This window comes from Coturnix japonica, chromosome 10 (assembly GCF_001577835.2).
Source record: "Coturnix japonica isolate 7356 chromosome 10, Coturnix japonica 2.1, whole genome shotgun sequence".
Taxonomy (NCBI): Eukaryota; Metazoa; Chordata; class Aves; order Galliformes; family Phasianidae; genus Coturnix; species Coturnix japonica.
Window position 1 is genome coordinate 17907112 of NC_029525.1, and position 23991 is coordinate 17931102.

Below are 23991 nucleotides of genomic sequence, written 5' to 3' on the forward strand. Positions count from 1 at the left end.
GACGGCCCCGCCCGGGGGGGTCGGTGCCGGGAGAGAGGGCGGCCCCTCCAAGATGGCGGCCGGGGGAGCGGAGGGGATGGCGGGGACCGGGCGGGAGCTGCGTGTGCTGCTGGCGGGATGTGCGGGGCAGGACGGGGACAACGGGCGGGTCCGGCTGAGCGCGGGGCAGGACGTGCTGGGCCTGATGCGACAGAACGGCATCCATCTGCACGCACTGCGGGCGGGGGGAGCCGGCGGGGAGCGGAGCGGAGTCCTGACCGGAGAGTGGGACGAGTAAGTGACGGGAGCGAGACGGGAGCGACGGGCTGAGCTGGGGGAAGGGCCGGGATGAGCTGTATGAAGTGCCGGGCTGAGCTGTATGAAGTGCCGGGCTGAGCTGTATGAAGTGCCGGGCTGAGCTGTGGGAAGGGCCGGACCGACATCGCGGATAAACGAACCGTTGGTTCCGTCCGCAGCTTCGTGTGGGACAGCAGCGCAGAGCGCGATCCGAGAGAGAACAAGGAGAAAATACTGGTACTGAGTGAGAGTCACGACCTGTTTGTGTATGAGTTGAGCACAGAGGATGGGAAATGCGGCCCGGATCCGCTGCACTGCTGTGAGGAAGCTGCGCTCAAAAGGCTCCTCCAGGCGAACAGCATCAGTGAGTGCATTGCAGTGTGTGTCATGTACTGTAGGGCCCGGCCTGCTCCATTTGGTAAAGCAGTTCCAGGCAGAGCAAGGGGAAGAGCGGGTGGGTGCGATCATTGGTGGGCATGAAGAGCAACGGGCTGGTTCTGTGCTCAGGTGCTGCTGGAGGGGATTGCCTTGCTCAGGGAGATGGCTGCAAAGTCAGCGCTAACACCAAGTCAGCACTAACAGCAGCGCTGCCATCACACTTTTCCTTTTATCATTAGAGCAGATGGGTTCCTCCCATCACACACAGGTTGGGCTCTGCTCCAATCCTGCAAAAGCAAACTGCGTGTTTAACCTGCAGGCCCCACAGCTCTGGTGTTGCACACGTTCTCATTAAATGCTGCAGTTAACGGAGTAGCTGAGGCGATGTATTTGAGCTGTGGTTTTCTTGAGACACCTTTACAAACAGAAGGAGCAGGTTGGTGTAACCATCGGATGTCTTTACATTTACAGGTCTGGCTTCAATCTCGTCTTTGAGAATAAATGCGTACTTCTGCTCAACACCTTTATTGTTGTGCATCTGACCTTTCCTGGGGAGCCTTCGTCCTGTGAGACGTGTGACTGCTTTACCCTTGATTTGCCTCCACCAGTTTTGGAAAGAATTTCGGATATTGACTTCTGCAGGGGGATCCTGTTCTTCTTGGACAGCTCTGGCTGGATCTGTATCCTTTGCAGGTCTCCGTGTTATGGTCGGGGAGACAAGGTTTTCTTTTTTGTCAGAAGAAGACTCCTAAGTGTGAATTAACTCTTGAGAGCTCTCTCTTGTTACAGCACCTATAGCACTGTTCTCTTCTGATACTAACTGGGCTTAGAAAGCTGCAGTGAAACAAGCAGTACCAATTGTTTTACATTGCAAAGATTGAGTTGGGCCACAAAGTTAGCACAAATTTACCGTCTTCTGCCTCATTTCTTGTTTGCTGGACAACCTGAAGCGTTTTCTTTGACACCTTTTAAAGATGTGTTTGATTCTTTTGATGGTGCAAATCTGGCACATATCAATGTGTGGCTCTGCCAGGGAGCTGTGCAGGATGGGGACAGCAGTCCCACCATCACATTCCCACTGACTGCACTCAAAGTGTCGTACGATCTCAGTGTTGCTGTGATCATCAATTCTTCCAGCAGTGCCCGTTCTGTGGATCTGAACAAGTACTTCAGGTATGTTTGCAGCAGAATTACCAAATGAAGGTGTTAAGTGCGACTGGTATTAGAAGAAGTGTAAATCATCCATCTGGGAGAGGTAAAATGTAATACACGTTTTCTTTCAGACAGTTCCCTGAGCATTTGATTTGTAAAAGAGATCCCAAAAGCATTCCACTGAAGCCGCCTGAGGGAGTTGATGAGGATGACCTCGCTAGTTCTGACTACAGCATGGAGCTGCTGTCCTCGCCTTTCCGCACAGACAGGTGGGTAATGAAAACAATCCTAAAATGCCTGCATTCTGCTTCCTATGGAGCGCAGGTCAGTGAGCTGCTGGCCTTTTTCATTTGTTGTTGTGGCAGATCTGCTTTGTGAAAGCTCATTGTGCTCTCAGTATCATGGCTGTTAGGGTGCAGTTAGGCAATGAACCAGGATGACTCCACGTTCATCACCGAGCAGCTTCCAACAGTGATTACTGCCTGTAGAGTTATGTTCTGTTTGATCCACCACTGACAGATGTCTGTGTTCTGAGTACCTTTCTGTTTGTTTTCTGCTTAATAAAAGCGAGTACGTGAGGACTTCAGAATGTTTTGTGTTCAGATAAAAAAATTAACTCTCTTGTGACCCTCAGTAGTGGAATAATTAACGCTCATGAAATATGTTAATTATGCCTTGGTGTACAGGAGATTATATTATGATTCTGTGAATTCATTTCCTTTTACCGAATTTCTTTAATTAACGAGGGTGTGTTCTGTGATACAAAGAACAGTTTCCCAGTAAAAGTTCTCAGCTTCATGGCTGTTTCCAACCATCGCAGCTGTGGTGGTGCAGCTTGGTGCAAGCAGTATTAAATAAAAATGGATAGGACATGGTAGGGCTGAAATGCAGAATGGTGGATCTAATCTGTGCTCCAAAATGCTTGTTGTTTGACTGAGGAAATGTGAAAGGTTGATTGGTCTATGTGGTGCCTGCCATAAGATACTGTATTGTTAATAACTGCTTTTTCATCCCAGGTCGTGGAAGGCACACTTATCCTCCCTGAGCAGCGCAATAAGGAAAAGAAGATCATGTTCCCCACATGTGCTGTGTGATGTGAACTTACCTTGGTATCAGTATTTTACCCATCTTGAAGATCACGATCCCTTAATCTATGAAACCCCTGAGAAGGCACTGGCCATTGCTCCAAAGGCCTTTCCACGTGTCCTTTCCAACCCGCCGCAGAGTGCTGGCACAGAGCTCGGCGATACAGGGCAGCAGTGGAAACCAGTCCTCCCCGCACAGTTACCACAGGAAGTGGTGAAACTGGAGTGTAAATCTGTGTCTGCAGCCAAAGCACTGTTTGTGATCCTAACAGATGACAAGGCACTGACAGTTGCTCTCTGGGATTTCGAGTCCCACGATGTAACGCATTACCAGTTCGGCAAGAATAGCGTTTATGTGGATTGCAATGAGGAGGTGCCGTTATGTCTGCTGCTGACAGGTGATCTCAGTGTGTGGTTGTTCTGGTGTAGTCTTCCAAGGGAAGCATTGTTTTGTCTGTAGTTTCTCCTTCCCTGCTGTCTGACTTTGAATGCATTCAGCTGAGCTGTGATCCAAGTGGAGACTCTACAGCTTTATGCTGTTGCTTGCAAAGACAGGCAGTAGATACAAATCTTGCTATGTAGCAACTCGTTTATATGTATTTAATTATGATTCGATTCTTTTATTCAGAGCGGGGCCTCTCCTTAATTCTGTTTGGCTTAACTCAAGAGGAGTTTTTGAATAGACTGATGATCTATGGAAGTGCTGGAGTCGTAGATTCTGTATGTCACCTCAATGGATGGGGACGGTGTTCGATTCCAGTACATGCACTAGAGGTAAACAGGTCTGATTTGTGTCCTGCAGATAACAAAAGCACTGCCTTGGAGTAAGGGATGAAATGCAGCAGTGTTAGCATTATTTCTAGACTAAAAGAACTGACTACTACTAAGCAGTGTTCAGAACCTCTTGAAATTAAAGTCCTGATTCTCACAGTACTTCTTTATATCCCCAATTAAACTTTAATAAATTGCTTAATTAGCATTTTATCTCTAAACAGAGGGCCAGGGTTCCTGCAGAACCAATTAAAAGGGCATGGCAGGAGCTTACCACAACACCTCGTTGATTCAGTTAATGCATGTCTGGCTTAAATTTCTTCTCAATTTTTCTGCATGCAGACTATGGCACTGAATATGAAGTGAAAAATATTATTGATAAGTGTACCGTATGTTTCCAGAACACGTGTGTAACGATGGTAATGATGGTGCTGTCTGTCTGCCTAGGCTGGCTTGGAGAATCGTCAGCTGGACACAGTGGACTTATTCTTAAAAAGCAAGGAAAGCCTTTTCAGTCTCTCTGCGCTGCGCTCCGAAGCCCAGCAGTGTTCTGATGGTACCTCCTGCTCCTTTCTGAAGAGTAAGTGAAATGCTTGGACTGAATTGCATTTCAGTTGCTGGTTGCGTGTCTGTGGAAGCACATTGTGCTGCCTTTGCCTCGGGTGTTCAGGTGATGTGATGTTGCAGCTTCTCCAATTCTCATATATGAGAGATGGATAGATAATGTGGCTTTTTGGGTTGCATTCCAAGCATTTTGGTGTGGAAGCAAAGCACCTTAGATACATGGTTTGGCATAGTTCACAATAACTTATCAACCCACCTCTGTTCTAACTTATATTTTATCTGATCAGCCATTTAGTGGAGTGCAGATGTAACTGCTTATGTATTTTTTGCAGATCTGCAAGAGCTGAGACCAGCCTTAGACTTGCTTTGCTCAGCAATCAGAGAGAATGACATGGAGCCGCAGAGCAAACACTTCTCAGAGCAGCTGCTGAACCTCACATTGACTTTCCTTACCAAGCAGCTTGAAGAAATTTTTGTCCACACAGAGGGTGAGGTTACTTGTATTGATTTACACATAGTAATGTAATTTGTCATTGTTTAGGTGAGAGCCGTTCGGGTTTTAGATTAAATCCTGCATTTGCTTACAACTAACAGTACAAATAAAAGCTTGCACCAGTGTTAAGTGAATGAAAGGTTATTTAAGGGGAAATTTGAGAAATTGGTGTGAATGCAGTAGCTGTCACGTCAGACAGGATGCTGCCGGCTGGATCAGCATGTGAAGGAGTGACAGAACCAGGCTTTAAGGTGATTTTGGTTGGCAGTGCAGTTAAATAGGTTGGCTTTAGCCCTCAGCTGCTCGTTCTTTTATCATTGCTGCCGCATGAGTTATGCTGGCACTAATCTTCCCCTGGCTGTAGAATGGACTTGTTAAAGGAGCCACTGCAGCTGTAGAAGTAGCCTACCAGGTAATGCTTCTGTCTGGAGAACTTCAGTTTGTTTTACCATGCAGCAGCAGGTATCCTGGTATAAACACCAGGCCTGGTACAGGAACAAGAACAAGTGTGTTTTGTCTGTTGATGTTGGGAGAGTGTGTTCAGCATCCTGAGCACTCAGAATCCCACGTTGTTGATGTCTGTTCAATTCTGCTCTGGCTGTTGTTGGCAGAGCCTGATAGATACCTGCAGAAGGCTGCGGAGATTTTAACTGATTACATCATTGAGCTCAGGACATTTGTGAAAAACTATCCTCGATCACAAGTAAATATCACAGATGTTGGGAGTGATTCTGATGAAGACCTGCCTGCAGTGGAGGAAAGCCAGATGTGGGAAAAACTGACACCTGAGGTAAAAGCAAATAATGGAGTTCTGACTATTCTTATTAAAAATATTCAAGGAAGTGACTAATATGAAAAGGTCCTCAAAGTGTTGGGGGGAAAAAAACAACATAGGAATCACAAAGATGGTAGCACTGAAGACGAGTGGGATTGGTTTGTTCCAGATGTTGTTTCTCCCTTTTAGGAAGTCATTGCTGAGGCCATCTTAAGCAACAAAATGCCAGAGGCCCAGACCTTCTTCCGAATGCACCAGCATCCTGCTCAGAGCCTTCAGGAACTCATTCGGATAGGTCTGGATCTGGTCTATGGCCATCTTCTGAAGGGCAATACCAGAGAGGCCTCAGCACTTCTGAAGAACATGGTGAGAGGTGTTCACTAAGCGTGCTGACCCTTTTAGACTCTTCTTTGTGACTAATGAAATTAGTGAACCCTGCAAGTAGGAGGAGGAGTTTACCTGTCATGTGGAGGCAGTGGTTCTACCACGTGCATTTCATACAGTTAAAATAAATGTGTTCAGAAGAGCTGCTTTGATCACTGGCGTGCCTTCAGAATGCTGAGGGAGCTCAATGTCCATCTGTGTTTGTACAGTTTGCATACAATGAGGATCTTTTGGCTTTTTTAGGGTTTTGACGTGAAGCAGCAATTGCATAAGATATGTTTCTACACAGTTGATAAACACGTACGAGATTTGCTGGTAAGTGCAGGACGGGATCTGTGGGGGTCTGGCTGATGTTCCCAGCTCTAAAGGCTGAGATGTGTTGATGCTGAGACAAAGCATTGTACTACTGAGCACACTTTCAGAATGGGGACTGGTTTTGTTTCCACACCTTTGCAGTATGGTTACTGAAAATGTCTTTGTGCCTGCAGTCTTTTGCGCTTGCAGCTAAAGTAAAAATGGGTTAAAATGTGATTTCTTTGTTCTGATATCAGTCCACTTTTCATCTATGTGCACACAGCATGAGCTCCATTTATCTCAGTGCAGTCAGGGCTTTTTCCTACAGCTGGTTTAGACTCCCTACACTTGCAGGATCACTTACAACATAGACATATAATAAATAGAGAAAAATTATAATTGGAGGTAATACTTTAATTTGAATTAAAGGTCAAAGTTTTACAAGAAGAAAATTATTTTTCTGAAAAAGAGAAGAAAATGATAGACTTTGTGCATCAGGTTGAAAACTTGTACTCGGAGTCCTTCCAAGAGAATAAAGAGATGCAATCTCTTTCCAGGTAATGTGGGTTACCAGTTTTAATTAATTATTAATTAATATCCTTCATAGGATTATGTGTGTATGTGTATAATATATATGTGTGTATATATATATATACTGTCTTCTGCATCCCCTATGATTTAATGTACTAATAAATACGGTCATCTGTAATTTAATTAATCTCACACTGGTCACCATGAGTTAATAGTAAGAATCGGGGGGGACTGATTATTTTTGCATCAGTTTAACAGCTGCTGTTGTGTTCTTTCTCAGTTGTGACACTGCTGGCAGTGTGAGGGAGGTGCTCTGTTCATGCTGCCGCCATAAATGAAGCAGTATTTAAGAAGGATATTAATGGAGTCATTAATCAAGCAAAACATGTTCAGATGGAACATTTGCTGTATTTTTTATATATTATCCATAATATCACAAACAAATCAGCCTAGGAAAAAAAAAAAAAACATCTTAGAATTAAATAATTGTAAAATGTTCAAGTACTCATTACTTTACCATGCCAGGTTTGGAAGAATTGGTCAATTCTTTGCCTATCACTCCTCAGGCTTTTAGCTACATAAGTCCTGCTGTCTGCAAAGATCAACTAGCAAAATCTCTGATTGTTTTTTTCCTTTCATCATCCCTTCTTTGTCAGATTGTGTTCTTTTTTGTGGGAGCGTCCTAGATGATGCCCTAATGCAAAACTTCATTGCAGTGTAAAGAACTGGAGGCAGGATCAAGACTCTTCCAGACATTTGGCCACTCTGGAGTCATTGATGGATCACGATGGACGCCAGGTTCCCAGCAGGGAAGTCAGGGTGATGCTGAACTGGGCTCAGTGGTGGGATGAGCTCCTTCAGGATATGATTCTTCTCCCCAGAAAACAAGGCCAAGGTAAGCGTTCTGCAACCGAGATTTAAGAGAAGTTTTGAGTTTAAAATCTGACCATCCTTCATGTAGTGAATGCAATTGTGTGGTTGTGGCATTGGGTACAACCAAAGTTGGGTGTGACCATAGCAGGCCTCTTAATTTTCACAATGAAAATGGTGTATTTACTTGTGTTAGGATCTGTGCTGTCGTATTATGACAGGGAGCTCTGTTTGGAGTTTGGAACAAGCTGAACTCATTGATTGCCAGTTGCTGTAAATGCTGTACTTTGCTATGGTATGCCAAGCTTATTATACTGTAATGTAGGTACCTCAGCAGTGTGTTTGCAGAAAGAGATACCTGTTCATTAAAAACACATACACGTGAAAATGTCAGTATTTTGCTCAACAGTCTTAGATTTTGTTGGCTTACTTTCTTTGTCTTTTGTTCTTTAAACTCAGGACGTACCTCATGTAACCCTGAGGCTCTTTGGATGCACCTGACAGCCCAGCACGATTGGCTTAATATCAGTTCATGGATTGAAGAATTTGAGCCCAACCACAGTTTATGTGGACAAAATAAATGGCCACCCCTGACTACAGGCATTGTTGACCAAAACACGTTGTGTAGTGGTTACATGAGAAATGATATACTGAACAAGCTGGCCAGGTGTGTGTCTTTAATGTGTGACACTAACTTTCTGTCTTTCTGAAGCCAAGATCAGATAGTTAGAGACGTACCTGTTAAAACAGCACACATCCATTGGAATGTTTGTTTTTAGTCTTGTTCTGGCACTGTCAGTGCTTGAGAGCAGGAAGAAACATGGGAGAGCAGAAGTGCTCTGCCAGGCTTTGGGTCTTCCAGAATAGTTGCACTCCTGCTGTCTGTTTTACTGCAGGGGAGAAAATTCACAACTTCCCATGCTATCCCTTATAAGAATAAGGGGTGCTGCACTGAGCTGCAGCAACTAAAATACTAAACTAAAGCACTCTCAGCAGTATTTTGGCATGTTATCTTTGCTTTGTGAATGAAATAAGTCCTTAGAAGGGAAGTTTTGGTTTGTAATTTTGGAACCACCCTCCAGGCTTTTTAGAGGCACAGCTGTCTAACCTGGGCACCTTTCATTTCTTTTCTCTCTCTTTTCTGTTTATTTTTAAAGAAATGGGATTTTTGTCCTTTCTGAATTGGAAGATTTTGAACTTCTGCTCCAAAGATTGGTTTCCCTCGGGGGAGTGCTGCAAAACCCTCACCCTGTTCCAAAGTACAGCGCTGCCAGTGGTTTGGACTTCCACGCTCGTTTTGTCCTGCACTGCTTAGAACACAATTTGCAATACATGTTATACACGTACCTAGATTACTACAGGTACGGATGTGCTTTTGTTCATTGACTTATGTGCAGATTTAAGTAATGAAAGACAGCTTCAGTGGTTGGCAGTAAGAGTTTTGCCAGGCTCTTGCTATTTGCTGTGTACCCTTTGCAGCACCCTTTGAAGATAAAAGTGAGAGGCAGTGAGTTGGGTTTCATGCTGTGTTTTGAGGCCTTATTCAGGTTGTGATGCTCTGATTATTCATCTGTCACTCAGCTAATGAAATAATTATGGTCAGAATTAGCTTAATAATAGATGCAGAACTATAAACACATTCCTACATATGAATACTTTGTGATTAGGATTTCTGAGCTGCGCCTCTTGTCTAACAGTGTTATTATTAAGAAGGTGGAGTGGAGGAAAGCTAAGAAGCATTTTTTTTCACTTTGTGTAATCTATGTGAATCACTTCAAACCCTCAGACTATGGAGAATGGTGTTTTTGAATCAGGTCCCTTCTTTGGGAAGTGTTTGGGGTTGTCAGTTCTGGAAGCTGCTGTTTTGATTGGCAGAAGCAATTACATGGAATCTTAAGGAAGGGAGCTGCTAGAAAAGTCCTCTCAGCTCCAAGTGTGCATCTTGTCAGCAGGGGTGGTACGATGTGACTGTTGTGATAACAGATGGCATAGAGCACTCTGACACCTAATAGCTGTTCTCAGTTCTTATGCAGTTTTATGTTGGGACAGAGGATGCTTACAAATACCATACCTTCACTGTGCTGCTGTTGTTATTTCCAGTTTAACTCCTTCCAATTGCCCTATTTTGGATGACAAGGAGCTGCATGAAGCACACCCCTGGTTTGAATTCCTCGTTCAGTGCCGCGGGGTTGCCAGTAACCCACGAGGTAAGAGCCTGGCCTCACTCAGCAGCTGCTCTGAGGTGAGGCTGATAGGCAGGTGTTTGGGACAGCTGGGTTTAATTCTCTGCTCTGCTGCAGGCTTTTCTTGGCCACAGCAAATCATTTACATGTGCCAGCTCCAGAATGTGGGTTATAATTGCTATTTAAAATGCACATATTGGTCTGTATGTGATCATCATTGCATTTAATTTGCTTACATTCCTAGAAGTTTGAGCAGAATAGGTAAGAAAACACATAGACCATTAAAATTAAAGCTTTGTGTGGGGCATTCTTTTTCTCTGTCCTTTGGGTTATGTGCTTTCCTGGGCCAGGATTTTCTTACCTATTGTCATTGAAAGTCAGTAGAGTTTGTGTCCTTAACTCATTTTACTTTTGTAACCTCTCATCTTTTGTAGAGGCACACATTAAGGAACAATAAAAATAGGGCTCAGGGGAAGCTTTGTTCAGAAAAATAAGATAAAGAATTGAAGCCATAGAATGCAAAGGTGTGTGACTCCATCCAAATAAATGCAGGTAAAACTGAAGTATAAAATCAGGGATGGTTTGGTGAAAATTAGGTCTGTTTCTCACAAGTAAGTTGTGGAAAAAGTCACTGTTACCTTTTTTCATGCTTGTAGAATAATTATAATGCACAATTTAATAGTTGTTTTTACACAAAACTGGTTTTACATTAAATTACATCTCTTTTCCTAGATCCAAAGATGATTTTTCAGGCAAGTCTAGCAAATGCTCAGATCTTGATTCCTAGTAATCAAGCCAGTGTGAGCAGCATGCTGCTGGAGGGACGTACACTGTTAGCACTTGCTACCACCATGTATGCACCTGGAGGCGTTGATCAGGTACTGTGTGCAACACATTGCTGGCTCGTTTTGGGAGGAATTCTCACGAGGTGCTGAAAACTCAAAGGAAAGGACTGATAAAGATAAGCACAGTAACACCATCGTGGGTCTCACCATATAAAAACCTGGTTTTGGTGTTGCGTGTCTCACTTCATTGACCAAATTCAGGATCAGGACATGTCAGAAACTAAAGCTTATTGGCTGTGTAGTGTGAAGCTGTGGTGTTGTGCCACAGAGGTTGGAAGATGTATCTTAAGTGAGTGGAAGTTCTCAAAGAAAAGGATGGTTCAAATGGCGTGAATTTTACTAGTGCAGGGAGCTGTGCCATGTAGCAGAGAACCTACAGCGTCGTGTTCCTCATACGACCTGCAGAATTCTTCCAGGGAAAAAGTGCAGCTTTCTGTGTTATTACCAGCTGTTGGCTTCCCATGACTTAGATTGTTTGGTGCATTCAGAGGTTGTTTTATTATAATCTTGATGCAGTTTCTTCTTCCTAATTAAATAATTCTACTTCCTTTCAATGCAGGTTCTTCAGAATGAAGATACAGAGAAACCACTAAAGAAAGTTGATCCTCAGCTCTTAAAGATGGCGTTGAGTCCTTACCCCAAACTCAGAGCTGCTCTTTTTCCCCCATGCACCTCTCATGGAATTCTGCCACCTGACATCTCCCTTTACCATCTCGTTCAGGTATGCAGAATGATTCTTGTTAGAGCTGTTTGGAAAAACAAAAGTAAACTAAGATAAGTTTTCACTTTGAGCCTGAAGGACAGGGACCGTGTGTTGTTGAGCTTTTAGATTGGTTGTTTTTTTTTAAATCCTTAATGATTTGGAGCTGAAGTTCATAGCTTCGCTTCAGAACTTCGTAATATGGTGTTGGACGTATTGAATCTGGCTCGTTTTTATCCTCTTTTTTTTGCTGCAGTGTTTGTATTGCAGAGGTGCTGTGGCAGTTCTGGGATGTCAGAGAACTTTTCCTGCTGCATTCAGCAGATAGGTTGTTTAGTATTATAGAAATTGGGAATTACAGCTAAGTGTCTCATGGAGCATCATGCTGTTATTCTGGGCAAATACCTTTTATTAATGTTCTCTAATCTGAACAGATGAGAAAATGTTCAACTGTCTTAATATGTCCTATGTCTCATCTTTTAGTCGTTAGTGCCCTTTGATCCCAGTAAATTATTTGGCTGGCAGTCAACAAATACCCTTGCTGCATCAGGTAAGTTAATTCCATGTTATTTATGGCTTTTTTTAGATTGTGATTATAAGATCACCTTCCTGTGGGATGATTGGGCAGAAAACTTCACATAAAGACCATTCCTTTTACAACAAAGTGACATTTTTTCACTGAGTTCTTGTTTTGAAGTGTCTGGCTGGGTTACCTTTTTTCTGCTGAGCTCTTCATAGATGTATTTTTTTTCATGAGTGCTTTATGAAATAGATAAGCAGTGCTTTGCCTTAAAAACAAGTTGAGAGCCTCTGAAAAAGCTGTCAGTCACAACTGTTGGAAAATGCTACTGCTGGAGTTCTGATGTTTTGATAAGAACTGGGATTTCAGTGGCATTTGGGCATGCTGAAATTTGGATTAGAGCAGGAGTTGGAGGTGTGGGATTGTCGTTGTGTGTTCGGTTTTGAAAGCCATTTAATTCAACTGCTGATTAGCTCATAAAAGTAATATTGTTCTTCCTAGATGCATCAAGTGACCTTCCTCATTTTTCATCCCCTGAACTGGTGAACAAATATGCTATAATGGAACGGCTGGACTTCTTGTACTATCTGCGCCATGGGCGGCCATCGTTTGCCTTTGGTACATTTTTGGCCCAGCAGTTGGTCAAGAGCAAAAGCCCCAAACAGTTGTAAGTTATCTCAGAAATGGTTGTGTGGTGGCTCTGCAGAAGTTACCATTGAGCACAAGGAATAATGTCAGTCCTCCCCAGCAGCAGCCAGCTGGTGTGCATTGTTTCACTTAAAGCTGCAGATGAGATGGGAATCTATCCAGTGTAACGTGGGGTTAAATGGTTATCTGTGGGATGGTGAGCTTTGTTTTGACTCATCTGAATAAACCTGTGGTCACTTTGCAGAAAAAAGGTGTCCCCTTGTATTGAGATTTCCTCAGGATGACATTTCTGCAGTTAAACGATACAAATAATATACTGGGAGGAGTTGTTCCTTTCAGAGTCACTTATTCAAAAGAGCACAGTCGGATTTCACTTCGTCCACAAATACATTAAGCTTAAAACTAAACAGATTGAGAATTACTGCAGGAGTGGCATCAGGAGAAATTGCCACTTGTTTCTAAGATGCCTTGTTTGTATATTGGTCACCATGTGCTCCTTGCCATCACAAATCAGTATCTCTGTGAGCATTTTTGACCACTCATCATATGTGGGACTTTATTCTCAGACCTCGGTTTTTTCTAAATGCAAAACTTGGTTTAGAAACGTTTCTCATGCAGATGAAGTCCACACATTTAGCAAACCATGTGAGGTCTATGGTTGAAGATTAAGTAAAACTCATGTTTATTGAATGGTGGTGCTCTTTTTGTTTCAGGATTCAGCAAGTGGGAAATGAAGCCTATCTTCTGGGCCTTTCTTTCTTCAATACCCCTTCAGTAGCAGCTGCCTGCGTGTGCTTTCTGGAACTGCTTGGGCTCAGCAGCCTCAAACTGAGAGTTGATATTAAGGTTGCAAACATGATATTCAGTTACAAAACCAGAAATGAAGAAACTCGGCACAATCAAATAAGGGAATCTTTGGGTACGTTTGTTTTTCACTCTCCTTAGCTTAGCATGCTTTGTATTCATTGGAAAGAGAAGCAGTGATCAGCTGGAAGTTGGTGCTTGTGGTCTTAGGAACACAATGAGAGTTTGAAGAGTTAAACTTTGAAGAGTTAAAAGTCTTGCTGTTCTTGTGCTCCTGCTTCCTACTGATTCCAAACGAGGCAGGAGGGCTGTAAGGTGACATGTAGGCAGAATGGCAGGAGTATCTGACAGATGCTATCAGACAGCTGCCTAAGGCTCCGTTAAACACCTCTATAAGGTCCCACCTAACATTGTAATACAACTGGAGGACTAAACAAAGGTTTTCTGTCTTGTGCTTGGAAAGTCTTGCAGTCACAGTGGAATCAGATGTTCAAAGCTGTAATGAAATGAAATCTGTCCTAGGAATAACTTTGGAAAGTTGTGTTTCTGACTGCACGTCTGCAGCTGTCTTCTGTCCTAACTGCTGGCTGTTATTGTTTGCAGTAGCAGGATTCGTGCTTCTTGTTAATCCCAATACTGTTGCTCTAATCTCAGCAGTAGTAATGTATTCTTTTTGAACAGTTGAACAGTTAATGAGGTTGGCTGATGGTGAAAAAGCAGCAACAGAAGAAGTTCTTACCTCCTTAGAAGAAGCCTTTTGGGATTCAATTGAGCATCAAGGAATAAAGAGGTAAGGAAAATGACCTCAAGGATTATGGTGGCAAATTGAAATTGAGTGTTCAATTTTATCATTTGTGTATTCAGACACTGTTAAAGAGATCTGGGTGTGTTCTACTGTAGACATTGGACAACAGTATTTCAATATAGCATATGGTTCCAAGTTGAAGTAGCAGAGGCAATAGGGGTGTGCTGGCAAGAATAACAGGGTTCTGTCAGCACATTTGACTTAGTGCTCCGCAGAGCATAACTGGGAGGGAAGGCTGTGGATGCTCAAAGCTTCTGTTGTGGAGCTCCCACAGAGGTGGTGTAGCTGTGGTGAGGTGAGTGGGATGTGCTGGTGTTGCCATCTGCAGGCAGTGGATCTTGGTCCATACAATGAGCTTATACATTGGTAACATATGATAGGCACAACAGTTTGCTACAGCAGAAGCTTAAAGGTTTGTTCTTATGTGTTTTTCCTTTTTGTATTCTTATTTTAAATTCCATGCAGGACATCCAAGGACTCCAGGCAGCGATGGTCTGTGGTGATGCAGTTCTGCAAACTCCACACCACGAAAATGAGCACCTCATACCTAAAGGAGTGTGCTAAATCCAACGACTGGCTGCAGTTCATCATCCAAGCCCAGCTGTATGGCTACAAGCCGGATGAGGTGAGCTGTCTGTGTATGGTCTTAAATGAAGACAGGGATCTTCATGAATGCTCATTGTGATGCTCTCAAAAAAAAAAAGAAAAGAAAGAGAGGAATTTTGGTACTGTTCCTTTCTTATTGAGGAGATGCTTCACATGTGTCCAACCGATGTTACACTCCAAGTTCTTTTTGTTTTAAGTGCAATTTAAATTTGATAAGACATTACCAGTAGGTAAAACTTAAATGCAGTTTAGAAGAGATAATGGGAAGAAGCTCACTGGACAATTCCAGCTTATGAGACGCTTAGGAGCCCTCTGTGTTGTTAACTTGAATCCTTCTCTTGCTTTCTCCAGAAGAAAAATGCATAACTCCACAACTGACAGTCACTGGAGTTGTGTGTCATCACACACTGGTGGCAATGCAAGAGAGATGAGAAAAGTGGGCTCTCTGGGAGTCGTAGCTTCACATAAAACGGGGAATTTCAGTACTTCGGTGGAATAATCCACATCTGCAAACACATTTCCTTCTCAGCTCTCCAGAAGCAATCTGAAAAATCAGTTGAGGAAGTTGTTCATCTTTGGTGCACATGCATTGTGCGTCAGTCTTCCCCCTTGTTCTCCATGGGCCTCGCTCTGCATGCTGCTGTCCTTGTTTTCCTAGGTTGCATCTGTCCTTGAAGGCTTTGCTCCCATTGTACAGCATCACTTGATGTTGGCTCTGGAGAAGTTGCCATTTCTGCGCACTGCTGCGGGAGCTCCTGAGGGCAGCGCTGGGAGCAGACATGCAGATGGTCTCTTCCAAATCCTGTTCCGCTGTCAGGAGAGCCCCAATGCTTCGTGTCACCTTTTGGCTGAGGGACTGAGAGAACACGCTCCTGTTCTGAGTGTTTTAGCGGCATGTTTCCCTGTGAGTACAGCTCGAGTTTGTCTATTAGAGGAATAAATAATAAGTGGTTCGGCTGTTTTTACAGTGCAGTTACTGTACTCAGTAGATACGGAGGTTGCACTCATTGACTTGTTTCTCAGTTTTTGTGGTAATTGCTGTGATCTGTGTGATACATTTGGGCAACTTGTTTGTCATCAAGTGGCATTTTTTGTCCAGTCATTACAAACCCGTCATCTTTATTTGACAGGAGGCCGACATTATTCACTGCCTCTGTGTCTGGATAATTACCAGTGTGGATAATGTTACCAGATCGGAAGCAACAAAACATATTCAGAGCTCAGTAGAAAATCACAAGTGGGATCTTCATGACCTGTCACTTATCTGGAAAGTGCTTTTAAGAGAGCAGAAATGTCAAACGCTTCTAAGGGGATTCCAGCTCTTTTTAAAGGTAGGATTGTGTCATTGAGTGAGCAGAAGTGCTTGAGTGCATCTCAGATCTTCTCAGAGGGAAGAATGCCTGTAGCTTCCCCTCTTGTCTTGCCCTTTGTGCTCCAAATAGCCTGGATGTGATATACTGAAAAACAGCCAAGTAAGAAAATCTCTGAATGGAAGTTCTTCCGGCCATTACAAGCTTGAAGAGCACATTTCAAGCTTGCATGCAGTGTTAATAACCAAGGATGTCATTGCTTTGGTGCTGAGGAACACAAATTCTTCCTTTCCTGGAGTACTTTTACAAAAGAGTTATAATCTACTTCTGTGTCTTTTGAAGGATTCCCCTTTACTGCATATACTGGAGATGTATGATCTGTGCATGAGCTGTAAAAAATACAACGAAGCTAAAACCAAACTGGACGAGTTTCAGAAACAACTCACAAATGTAAGGATTCATTTTGGTAAATGTCTCTGCATTAATTTCCCCCTGTTGGTCTGTGATCCCTATTGAATGTCTTACGTTGAATAAGTGCTTAGGTTGATGTAGGAGCTAATTTTTTGAAGGGGTGGTTTGCAGCAGGTTTGTTTGACATGTGATGGAAGAAAGGATTCAATGGTTTGTTCCAAACCTGCAGTACGTTTTTCTGAGCCTTGTCCTGGGGTGGCACAGCAGGATAAAATGCCACCGTAGCTTTCACATGTGAGCACTTCATTGGTTGAGGGCTGACACTGACTCAGACAGGACCTCTGTCAGTACACTGAATTATCTATGGTCACTGAATGTGTGACTAAATTCTCTGCTGTGCTGATAAACCAGTGACTTACAGGATCAAAGCAGTTTCATTCTGTGCTCCTTGTTTGTCACATACAGGTTTGCTGACAAATAACTTCAGTGCTTTCCTTTCTGTTGTGATTTTATAGTCCCATGGATGTCTTTGTAATCAGCACCGCATGCTGTAATGCTTCCTTGTTTTCCTTCCTGCAATTCAAGCTGATGCTGATCAGTTTCCTTTTCCTGCGCACCACTCACGTAGTGAATATGCTTATAAAGTGTACAGGAGTGTGCTGAGCTGTTGATCTGACCATTTATTTTAGCCATCTATTCATCCTTCTTGCAGTTCTGTCTCCTGCTCAGCTATCAGGAGCCCTGTAATAAAACTGGCTGCCTTCAAATGGAAGTCAAACATACGTGGGTGATGGGGCACCCCCGCATGGGGCTGGCACGTGGTTGTTTCCTGAAGGAGTTTGCTGAGTTTCACCTCTGATAACCAGTGTGTGATTCTCAGCAATGTGCAGAATATACTCCCCAGGAATGGCCCTCAATCTTATCAGACCTTTCTGTGTGCACAGCTTCAGGCCACCGATGGAGCGGCAGCTTCAGGAGTCCCCATGCAGTGGCTGGAATCACAGGCGTTGTTCCTTCTTGAACTGATGATGCAGCAGTGCAGGACGGAATACGAACTGGGAAAGCTCTTACAGCTGTTTGCTGCCACAGACAATCTTCTGCTGGATGGTAAATGCAGCTGCTTCTGTTAGTTGATACTACAGCTGTGCTCTGAAGGCCACATATGGTGTTTCTGGAGTGACTGAATGCGGTTGCTTGAAGTGTAGTTGTGGTATTTCATTCATGTGAGAGAATTGATGCAACTAGAACTGGTTCTTATGGTGAACTGCAGTGATGAAAATTGTGTGCAAGTCTGGTTGGGGACATGGGTGAGCACGGGTGTGTGTTGGTGAGGAGCACACGTTATCTACAGAACTATTTCAGTTCAAGGTTTAGAATAACTTTTTAGTCCCATATGAGCTTTAGAGTGTAAGATCTGTGCTCCTCTGGCAGGCTGTGCACTGGCATAAGCAGCAGTTTAAAAGCAGCTGCTGTAATTGTTTACGTTCCTTTAAAACAGGCCCTTATGTGAAGAAACTCTGTGCGCTCAGTGAGATCCTGAAGGATTCCTCCGTGTCCATCCGTTGCTCCATGCTGACCACGTGCAGCCCAGAAACGTTTCAGGATGAGTGCAGGTCCATCCTGGAGCAGCTTCAAGAGCGAGGGCTGTTCTCTCTGGCTCGGCAGGTGGCGGAGCTGGCTGAGCTGCCTGCAGACAGCGTGGTTACCCGAGAGGTACGGCGTGGGGCAGCAGTGCCCATCAGCTCCTGGTGTTTGGTGCTGGCAGCACTGGGAGGAATGTTGCTTTGTGTTTGTTTGTTTTGGAAGCGTTGCAAAATCTGTGTGAATTTTGCAGATTCTGAGAGATCTCCAACTTCTGAGAGACGTGGGAGAGTGGGATCGAGAGCAGACAAGAATGAAGTTCTGGAAGAAATGTAATGACAGCTTCGAGAGGAATTCCATCTCCAGCAAAGCTGCATCGGATTTCTTTTTGAATCAGGCCAATCTGGTGTGTGACCCCTCAGCTCATGAGAAGATCAGCAGCGTTACAGAGAGACATTTACTGCTCACTCTGGCTGGCCATTGGCTTGCCAAGGATGTCTCGGTGGCACTGGATGAGTTAGAAGAAATAGAGAAGCAGGTCTGGATTTGTCGCATCACGCAACAAACATTATCTGCAGATGAGGGGTCAGGCGGGTCAGGACGCACCTCCCGTGCTGCAGTGAATGGGGATTTTACTTTTGACAGCCTGGCCAAGGAGTTTTCTTTTTCAAAGCTGCCTGCTCTGAACACACCAAACTACTTAAACGTGGAGGGTCTTGAGTTTGGGGAGTGTCAGCAGACCTTGGCTGCTGATGAGGAGGAGTCACTCAAGTTTCTGGTCGGATGCCTCCTCGATGAGGGAAGCGTGCACGAAGCCAGCCGTGTTTGTCACTATTTCCACCTCTACAGCAGGGATGTCTCACTGGTGTTGCACTGCAGAGCCCTGGCCTCAGGGGAGGCTGATCTGGACAAACTGCATGCAGATATTCAGGCTCTTGTGGCAGTAGAGAAGACACAGGAAAGCAGCGCATCACAGCAGAGCAGAGTCTCAAGCTGTAAGTAACACTAATTCAGCCTCCTGACAAGTACTGCAGCTGTCCTAAAGGGCTCTTCTTAGTTATACTGTTTCACAAAGTTTCTGCAGGTGATTTATTTGGTTCAAAGTCCTGCTATGCAGGTTTGGTGTGTTTTGGATTCTCAACCATTTGTTTGTTCTAGTTCACAATTCAGCCCAGGTAAAGCATCCCTGAGTGTGATCTGTGTTCCTGCTGCTGGAACACAGGCTCTAGTAGATACTGAGTACATTTGTGGGGCTGGAACTGCTTTAGGGAATGTATTCATCTGAATTCTTGGTGCATGGCAGTGGTTTTAACAATAATAGCAATACTAAATCAGAGCTCAGTGTCAAGAGCTCAGTTTTCAAAGGCTGAGAAGACATGCTGGATTTGCTGCAGACTGGTGGAGTGTCGCTGCAGGTGCGAGGTTTGCTGTCACCTGTCTTTGTGAGGCAGGAATTCATCGTGCTGTTGTTTGCAGCATCGAGCTTAGAGGACTGGACGCACATCGCAGATCCAGCGCCGGATGATCCAGTTGTTGTCAGTCTGAAGGCTCTCATAGATGAATGTGTCCACGGGAGGAACTACTGCAGGCAGGTTCTCTGTCTGTATGAGCTTTCTAAGGTACGGCTCTGGGAACATTTATTAAAGAAATGGGTGGTTTGAAGCAGTTTCATCTCCTCCTGCAGCACTTCCCTCTTGCATTGGCCATTTCAGATGAGATACCACAAGTCAATGTATGTTCTGTGCTTGGATGTTTTGTTGTGCACCTTCTTAACTGCGTGTGCATTTCTTAGGAACTGAACTGCTCCTACAGTGAGATGTCAGCCCTCGACCCTGAGAAAGTGCTTCGAGCGATTCTGTCATCGCAGCAGGCAGAGAGATGCAGGAGGGCTCAGGCATTCATCACCACGCAGGGTCTGCAGCCCGAAACTGTGGCAGAGCTGGTGGCCAAAGAAGTTGTGCAGGAGTTACTGGCCTCTTCGGAAGGAAAAGGTACTAACAGCACTCAGTCTTGGCTTTTAACACTTGTTTGTTTGGAAATGTGGTATCTTTGCACCTGGAGAATTGCCCTTGCTCTCAAGACACTGGAGGGCTGATCATGGTGATGTTTAGGCAGCCCTGTAAGATTATCAAAATATTACGTTATCACAGGGTTTAACAGCAGAGCTCTGTGAGAAGGGATGAGCCATCAGAGGAGATCTGGGGTTCAGGCTGTTTTCCTCTGTTCCTCGTGCTTTCTGCTTCTCCCTTGCAGACCTGTGCGCTTCCTGTTCCCCTTGTATCAGTTCACTTGTGTAAGCTTGCATGATTTGACACCATCCTCAGCAAAGTCAATTTACTGACCCAGCAGAAAACAAGAGTTTTCTTTTGAGTTAATGAGTTTGAACTGATTCATAGGAGAGAATGAGTCAGAGCCACTGATGAGGGATCATCTGAAGTGTCTTGAGAGCTGTAGTACCAAGCCCTGTCTCAGTCAGATGAGGTTGTGTTGGTTTTGTGTCGCTGTGGGTATCACTGGCTGTTTCTGTGCAGGACAGAAGCAGGTTTCCAACCCTGCAGCTGAGAGCCAGGCGTTCCTGCAGCTCGCGAAGCTGTGCCAGGACCACACCATGGTGGGCATGAAGCTGCTGGAGAAAATCGCCTCTGTGCCCCGTGGGGAGCTGTCATGCAGTGAGTAGATGGCAAACAGCGGCAGTGAGTGCAGCACCAAGCGTGGCAGTGCTTGGCTTAAGATCACATCACATAGGATAAAAGCAGTGCTGACAAAAGCATCTATTATTTATCTCAGATTTGATGGTAATAAACCCGAATATATGGACAGTAAATGTATTGGTGAAGCACTGTGTGAATTTATTCTGCAAGTAGAACTACAGTTGTGATTTTCTGTGAGTGCCGATAGCTGAAATACCTGAGTCCTTGTGTTCTTCAGTTACAGAACTGCTGATTTTGGCCCATAATTGCTTTAGCCTGACTTGCCACATGGAAGGAATCACCAGAGTCCTGCAGGCAGCTCGGCTTCTCACAGATGAGCATTTGGCTCCTAATGATGAGTATGGACTAATGGTGCGTGTGTTTGCTGCCGTGTTTGTTGCCCTGAGGGGTCGGGCTGTGTTGGGCTGGAGGAGTCCCTCACCTGTGGGTGGCAGTGCTGGTGCTGCCCGACTCACACCGTGCTCAGTGCAGGGCTGGTGGGAATGTATTGATGGGCATACAGGGTCCTCTTGTGTTTGTATTTGGTAGAAGTGCGCCCTTTCACATCACAATAAGAACAGGGCAGTGGGCTGACTTTAAAATAACTCCTCTTGGATCTGAGGGAACATCTGCCTGCCCACAGCACAGCACTGCTGCTTTCTGTCTGTCTTTCTGTTACTGGGAGCTGGGTGCTCACTCTGCTGCTCCCACAGGTTCGCCTTCTCACTGGGATCGGCAGGTACAATGAGATGACCTACATCTTTGAGCTGCTGCACGAGAAGCATTACTTTGAAGTGCTCATGAGAAAGAAATTAGACCCGGTAGGTGGTGGGAAACAGAGGGGGAATGTGTTCAGAGCGCTGTGTCTACATCAGAAACTGGAATTTACACAGCAAGGTGGAATCGTCTGGGGCTCCCAATTGGTGGAGTGTAGGAAGCGTTATTCGTTTTCCAAGTAATGAATTCATTCTGGGTTTTATGAGATACCCCAAAGAGAAATAATCACACTGTGGAGAACTGAGTTGGGACTGAGCTGCCTGAAGTGCAGCAATGAGAGTAAAAAATGAGCTCCTAAGTCTTGATTTGGTAACGCTTTGTCTGAGCAGAGCGGGACGCTGAAGACGGCTCTGCTGGATTACATCAAGCGCTGCCGCCCCGGGGACAGCGAGAAGCACAACATGATCGCTCTGTGCTTCAGCATGTGCCGCGAGATCGGAGAGAATCACGAGGCTGCTGCCTGCATACAGCTGAAACTCATCGAATCTCAGCCATGGGGTGAGTGTCAGCTGCAAAACCAAGACATGGGAGTGTGTGCACTTCGTGTGTGTGTGTGTGTGAGTGTGAGATACCTGCTGCTGTGTGTGAGATACCTGCTGCCATCTGGGTTCAGTGAGTTCTTTACAGCTCAGAGCAGCACAAGGAGATCCACGCCTTGCAGCTCAGCCCTCCTGCAGCCACCCCTTCTGTGTCCCCCAGCCCTGCTGGTGTCTGTGCCTGTCTGTGCCTGCTGTGTGCTCTGGATGTGCTGGCAGCTCCTGCAGCAGCTTTAGCTCACAAACAGCTGGAACAGCTTCACCGTCGCCCAGAGCTGTTTTTGTTGTTTAGAGAGATGAGGGAGATTTCTCTGCTGCTTTCTGAGAGGAGCCGCTCAGGGCTGCTGCTAAGAAGCATTTTTCGTCTTCCTTTTTCTCCTATGGAAATAACTGATGATTCCATTTCTCCCCCATTTCAGAGGAGTCTCTTCAGGATGTTGCAAACTTAAAGAAACTGCTGATGAAAGCTCTGACCCTCTTCATTGATGCAGCAGAGAGTTACTCCAAGGTAAAACCTCACAGAGCTCGTGGCACACGAGAAGTGAGCTGCACTGCGGGAACAGGGAGCTGCAATGGGCTTGTTGGTCCTGCAGCACACAGCAGCCTCAAATCACAGCACTCACAGCACAGTTTGTCCTCCCTCTGAATGTTTCTGTTTGCAGGACTCCTGTGTCCGCCAGGCCCTGCGCTGCCGCCGCCTCACAAAGCTCATCACTCTGCAGCTGCATTTCCTGAGCACTGGTCAGAGCACGATGCTGATTAACAGGAACAGGCAGAACTTGATGGAGTGCATCGTGTCCTTGCCGCGATTCTATCAGGTAAGCTGGGCTTTCTCTGCTGCTTTGTTGGAAGCTGATGGCTGTGACCAGCAGGTGCAGCAGCACTTTGCTCCTGTGAGCAATGCCACGTGGCCCCCGAGGCCTGTGGGTGTGCAGCCATCACAGCTGTGGGCAGAAGGCAGCGTCTGTGCTAAGCAGGGGAATGTGTCTGTGCACAGCTCAGCTCCTCCTGCCCTGTACCTCCAGCATCTCTTCTCCCTGCAGGCGGCTGTTGTGGCCGAGGCGTATGAGTTCGTTCCGGACTGGGCTGAAGTTCTGTACCAGCAGGTGATCAATAAGGGGGACTTCGGTTACTTGGAAGAATTCAAACAGCAGAGACTGCTGAAACCTGCCTTGTTTGAGGAGATCGCCAAGAAGTAAGTCAGGTCACACTGGGAACTTTGGTTTTCAGGGGCAGAACAAGAAGCTGCGCATTAATAGCTTGCAAGTCCTAATATTGTTTAAAGACCTTTCTGTGCTAAGATGCAGTGTATGGGAACCTGGAATTCACAATCAGCTTCTTTAGTGTAGTGTGGAAATAACACTGTGGAGCAGGTAAATGGTGCTGCTCAAACTGCATCTGTTTAAAACAAACTGCAGCAAAACAAGCAGCCCAGAGCAGCAAATGTACACAATGAGCACAACCTCTCTTAGAGAAATGCATTTCTTTTAGCAAGGCAGAATGCCTGCAGACCCCCCCCAGTGTGCTGGGATTATTCACAGGTGTAAGCAGCAGCCGCCCACCGATGCTGCTCTGAGGAACCTGAAGAAGCTGCTCACGTACTGCGAGGACATCTGCACCCACTACAGGCTGGCGTATGACAACAAGTTCTATGATGTGGTCAACGTGCTCCTGAAGGACGCCCAGACCGGATGCTGCCTTAATGATATGTTATCCAACTAGAACACAACCGCCACAAGCTGCACCACAGCCTGAATGGTTGGTACGGGCTCCTCCACGCTTCATAACACTCATGGTGACCTGCTGCTGTGCAACAGGAGCTCCAGAAGGGCACTGGTTGTAAGTACTTAGAATGCTGCTGCTGTCTTAACCTGAAGGTGTTGTGTACAATAAATCCTACCCTGTTCAAATACCGACTGCTGGCTGTGGGTCTCAGGGATCGCAGCAGGAACTGCACCTCAACCAGCAGGAAAACAAAGTAAAACATCCTGAACCTGACGAT

General features: G+C 45.2%; 1 protein-coding gene across 1 annotated transcript; it reads left to right on the top strand.

Annotated features, from left to right (window-relative positions):
• Positions 1-32: 32 nt before the first annotated feature.
• Positions 33-23901, top strand: SPG11 (SPG11 vesicle trafficking associated, spatacsin). Its single transcript, XM_015873286.2, has 40 exons — positions 33-273; positions 456-656; positions 1126-1334; positions 1629-1827; positions 1938-2075; positions 2823-3289; positions 3520-3665; positions 4110-4242; positions 4559-4714; positions 5331-5509; positions 5684-5860; positions 6122-6193; positions 6602-6729; positions 7420-7598; positions 8033-8240; positions 8731-8934; positions 9674-9780; positions 10489-10634; positions 11161-11322; positions 11785-11851; positions 12323-12488; positions 13183-13388; positions 13955-14063; positions 14544-14703; positions 15343-15588; positions 15815-16015; positions 16337-16444; positions 17350-17512; positions 17904-18118; positions 18240-18981; positions 19463-19605; positions 19779-19977; positions 20518-20655; positions 20915-21048; positions 21390-21497; positions 21783-21951; positions 22409-22497; positions 22652-22807; positions 23033-23184; positions 23531-23901. The coding sequence occupies exons 1-40, from the start codon at positions 53-55 to the stop codon at positions 23709-23711; spliced, it is 7284 nt and encodes a 2427-aa protein (XP_015728772.2). The 5' UTR covers positions 33-52; the 3' UTR covers positions 23712-23901.
• The last annotated feature ends 90 nt before the right edge of the window (positions 23902-23991 follow it).